Below are 5,000 nucleotides of genomic sequence, written 5' to 3'. Positions count from 1 at the left end.
GATCTTCATAACGAATGTTAAATGGCAACAACATTGGTGCTAACGCTAGTGCTAGCGCTAATGCTAGTGATAACGCTAATGCTAACGCTAATGCTAACTCTAATGCTAGTGCTAACGCTAGTTGATGTGTTGCATTGATGCTCCAGATATCAGTGAGAGGATGTTTACGAAGATGTCTCTATCTCTCTCCCTCCCTTTCTCCCTCCCCCTCCTTCATTGGCAGACTCAGTCATAACACAGACCAAGCCAAATCACTATCAGTTCATTCACACATTAATAATGAGTGCTTTTCTTAAACCCTTAACCTACTTTGCGTCATATTCGACCCATTGACATAGAAAGTGAGCTGGGTTAAATAAGGGGCTGCTACTGAGTCTGTGCTCTGCCTGAGCTGCTACGGGTAGTTTCAACCCTGTAGCTCTCCTCATTGTTTTCCGTTGGACTAATGAGTGAATGTGTGAGCACTCCAGGGACACCAGGGTTTCCACCACTGTGCTAACAAGCTAGCTCGCTAACACAACGCTAAACAGAGCGTTCCTCTCTGGAACAACAAGGCATCATTAACCGTCCACGTGTTCCTCTCCCTGTGTGAGGTTAGCGCTGCTACGTCAGTGTCTACATTTACATTTGGGGCATTAAGCTGACCCTGACATTGAATCATTGCTAGCGGACGCTATCATCCCAAACACCTTCCAATACATGTCAGGTTGTGGAGGACAAGATGGTGGCCAGGTCACACAGTTAGCGTAGCCGCGGAAGCTTCCGAACGCCACCGCAGTGTTCTTTGTGGGAACCAGTTGAGCTGGACGCTTCAAACGGTTTTAACAGTAAAAAACGGACGAGAGAAAAGCTCATACGATCAGTTCAAAGTCCTCTCCTCGTCGTCGCTAGACATTTTGCTACAACTTCTCTTTCGTCGACACAAAACCAACCCTGCTCCACACCCAGACATGGCCGACATATTTTAATGTTAACGTGCGGTCTTATTGTACGTTGTACGTCCTGGCACTTAACAATAGTACTTAGCATTGTGTAACGTCTTATCCTAACTATCTTTGTTGTGTACGGGTTAACCTAGTGATGGTTAGTGCTTGGCACTTGGTTCTATGAACATCCTTAATGTACCGACAGAGATATATTGTTGTTTTTCTTCCTTCTGACAAATGTACTTATTGCAAGTCGCTTTGGATAAAAGTGTCTTCTAAATGCACTAGGTGTAAATGGTCCAAAAACCGATGCTGAACTTCAAGTGCATCAGAACACAGGAGCTCAGCACCATGGCACAGAGAGCGTGTGCTCAACCCCAGAGGGGTAGGCCTCTTCTTCAGGGACGCCTTCCATTTCCACTGGCGGGTACACTTCGGAACCAGCACGCCTCAGCCCAGTAGTGAGGGTGCGGTATAGCTCAGTTACGGCTCGTGTTTCCACCGCCGCCAGTACCCTTATGGTAGGGCAGGGTTTAAGCCGGACGGCGATAGCCGCGGCAGCTACATAAGCATCGTGATCTCATAGCAGCCCGACACAGTGTAGCCTGCTAATAAATCCAAGGAAAAAGAAGAACGCGCACAATGAACAAAGAGCAACAATGTAGGACGTCCAAGAAGGACGGCGCACTTTTGCGCGACATTTTCTTCAATAAACAAAGCTTTGTTTTTTATTATCCCCGTGTCGCACAGAAGGGACGATTCTGTCGACCAATCAACGGACGGCGTGTGTAGCTCAAACTTGTCGGGACCATTTCAGGCGTCTCAGTACCCCATCGGAGGAGTACTGCGAGACGAGTACAGCTCAATACGGCTCAGTCCGGGTCACGCCCACTTTTGGCGGTGGAAACGCGACCCGTGCCGCACCTTTGCAGACTGAACCGACCCGCACCCTCCGGTGGAAATGTGCCATTGGTCATTAGGGTCAGAACCCAGAACCCTTTAGGCTGGGGGTTCGACACACCTCCGCTACAAGGCGTTAGGCCGAGAGGAGGCCTGCTGCCGTACCTTGCGGGTGAGGGGCACCTCGATGGGCACAGGGACCACCTCGGCCAGGAGACATCCGTAGAAGGCCACCATAAAGGCCACCGGGTCGTTGTTTGGGAACACCAGCGCCACCTGTTGGAGTGGAGGAACATGGGGGACATAATGGTTATGTATAATACATATAATTATACATAATAGTATAATAAACTGGTTTTAATACTGGGGATTTATGGGCAATTCTTTTTTTGGCAAGACACAATAAGGCAAAAAATGAATATCACCCAGCCCCAATATTTATATACAACATATTTTTAAAACAATATAATTAATAATATTATTTATCATGCAATAAAATATCACCTAACATAATACAGGATAAAAAAAAACATCTTCCATTCATGTGCAGATCTCAGGCGAGTCACATCATTACCGCATTTCATCGTTATTTAAATTTAGAATCATGAGCTGGCAGCCAAGCCAATGAGAATTCAGGCTGAGCGTGTTGCCGTGTGACTCACTCTGTCGCCGGGCCGGACCATGGGCTCCTGCTTGCTGCCCAGTTTGTGCAGGATGTTGTAAGCCAGCTTAATGCTGCGAGACCACAGCTTCCCTGCAGGGATCAAGACACAGGATATGAGGTCATTGGTGTGTGTGTGTGTGTGTGTGTGTGTGTGTGTGTGTGTGTGTGTGTGTGTGTGTGTGTGTGTGTGTGTGTGTGTGTGTGTGTGTGTGCGTGCGTGCGTGCGTGCGTCCTTTTATATAAGCTTGCAAATTAAAAGTGTGACAGTTGGTATTTAGCATCCGAATGTGTCGCTTAATTCAGAATGTTCTCAAAATATAGTAATGTACTTAGTAGTAGTGTGTGTGTGTGTGTGTGTGTGTGTGTGTGTGTGTGTGTGTGTGTGTGTTTGGTAAACATATGAAGTAGTATACGATGCGTTACATTTTTCACCAAATTAATTTCTCACTTAAACAGCATGAATTAAAATAGTAAAACTATAACTATGGCATCCGCTGGCCAGTTGATGGCTACCACTAGCCAGGCATGCTACCACTAGCCAGGCATGCTACCACTAGCCAGGCATGCTACCACTAGCCAGGCATGCTACCACTAGCCAGATATGCTACCACTAGCCAGATATGCTACCACTAGCCAGATATGCTACCACTAGCCAGGTATGATACCACTAGCCAGGTATGCTACCACTAGCTAGTTATGTGACCACTAGCCAGGCATGCTACCACTAGCTAGTTATGTGACCACTAGCCAGGTATGCTACACTTAGCCAGGTTTGAGTCTCTCAAGACAGGTACGGCTCCCGCTAGCCGGGAGGCTAACAGCAGCCAGGAGGCTAACAGCAGCCAGGTGAGGGGCGTGTCCTCACCGTAGGTCAGCACATAGAGGGGCTTCCCGGCCGTGTCCAGGCTGGTGAGGCAGGGGGCTTTGGGGGAGATGGTCCCCCAGCGCTGGAGGGCCGCCTCCAGGGAGGGGGGCCAGTTGGTGACCACGCCCAGCGCCTCGCCCCGGACGGGCATCATCTCCGCCCCCTCCGGGCGTGGCATCTTGGGGTCCGGCTGCTGAACTGGAGACACAGGCGGGGGGAAACACAAAGGTTAGCTTCCCTCGATGGACTCATCTCACACAAACACAATGGTGAATAAATGGACTGCATTTATTTCTATAGGGGGCAGCATTAGCTCAGGAGGTAGAGCGGGTTGGCTGGTAACCTTAAGGTTGCTGGTTCGATCCCCGGCTCCTCCTAGCTGAGTGTCGTGGTGTCCCTGAGCGAGACGCCTCACCCTAATTGCTCCTGACCAGCTGGCCCTTAGCGTTAGGCGTCTTGCTCAGGGACACCTCGACACTCAGCTAGGAGGTGCCGGGGATTGAACTAGCAACCTTCCACTAGGTCACCAGCCAACCCGCTCTACCTCCTGAACCACGTGCCGCCCAACTCTCTTGAACACAACTCTAGAGTCAAAACAAATGTTTCATAAACTGATGGTCTCCACTTCACATTTATTTCATTTAAATATCATGTATCAACCTTTACACTAACGCAAAAATGAAACAAAAACGAAAAAATCTTATTTTGCTTGAGTTGAGGAGGTGCATTCCTACTCAATAACAGATCTGAAATGCTAAGGATTTGGCTCCAGAGAAAGATAAACCCTATCGACTCTAATCGGATCTAATTGAGATGCAGTGAAAACACTAAACGAAGAGAGAGAGCGGATAAGCATCGTGCGTCGGCGGGGAGCGTTTTAACGAGCGGTTCCTCAGCAGAGCGCGATGCGGTACGGTCTCCTGCGGTCTCCTACGGTCTCCCATCAACCCAACAGGACGGCTCGCTGACCGCTCTTCTGAACACTGAGCGGCGGTGGTTTTCTCACACTTATTTTTGACACCAGCGTGAAAAACACATGGGCGGCCATTTGGAAAAACCGAACCGATATCTCTGAACATCGGCGAGCCCAGCGAGCCCCGGTGGCGCGTGATTCAGACGAGCAGACACGGAGAGGACGAGAACAGAGAGGAGGAGGAAGCAGCAGAAGGAGGGACAGATGGACGGCGGGAAGGAGGGAGAGATGGAGGGGGAGAGCGGAAGGGACAGACGGACAGACAAAAGGAACAGACAAGAGCGAGGGGATCAATGGGATAAAGATAGATTCACACAACGTGAATCAAAGGCGAGGGTAGAGACGGAGACACATCAGGGCTACAGACACACAGACGGAGAGATAGAGAGACAGACACATCAGGGCTACAGACACACAGACGGAGAGATAGAGAGACAGACACATCAGGGCTACAGACACACAGACGGAGAGATAGAGAGACAAAAAGAGAGACACACATATCAGGGGGACAGACACACAGACAGAGAGATATAGATGGAAAGAGAGACAGACACACCAGGGGTACAGACACACAGACAGCAGAATGAACGGAGATATCGAGACACAAAGAGAGACAGAAAGAGAGACAGACACCGTAAAGTGTTTTCTCATCTGCTTTTTTAATATTTGATT

General features: G+C 49.2%; 1 protein-coding gene across 1 annotated transcript in view; it reads right to left on the bottom strand.

The window, feature by feature from the left end:
- The window catches only part of LOC311355468 (disco-interacting protein 2 homolog C-like), a gene marked incomplete at both ends in the record, with an annotated part of 29,545 nt that overhangs the window by 6,667 nt on the left and 17,878 nt on the right, over nt 1-5,000 (bottom strand). The window contains 3 exons of the mRNA XM_084475224.1: nt 1,992-2,102; nt 2,489-2,580; nt 3,356-3,553. Of these exons, the coding sequence (XP_084331350.1) occupies nt 1,992-2,102; nt 2,489-2,580; nt 3,356-3,553 (401 nt within the window). The remainder of the gene's footprint in view (nt 1-1,991; nt 2,103-2,488; nt 2,581-3,355; nt 3,554-5,000) is intronic.

The sequence above is a fragment of the Micromesistius poutassou genome, assembly GCF_964030765.1.
Source record: "Micromesistius poutassou genome assembly, chromosome: 11".
Lineage (NCBI taxonomy): Eukaryota > Metazoa > Chordata > Actinopteri > Gadiformes > Gadidae > Micromesistius > Micromesistius poutassou.
The sequence above is the reverse complement of the archived record's forward strand: the minus strand, read 5'-3'. Positions and strand labels throughout refer to the sequence as shown.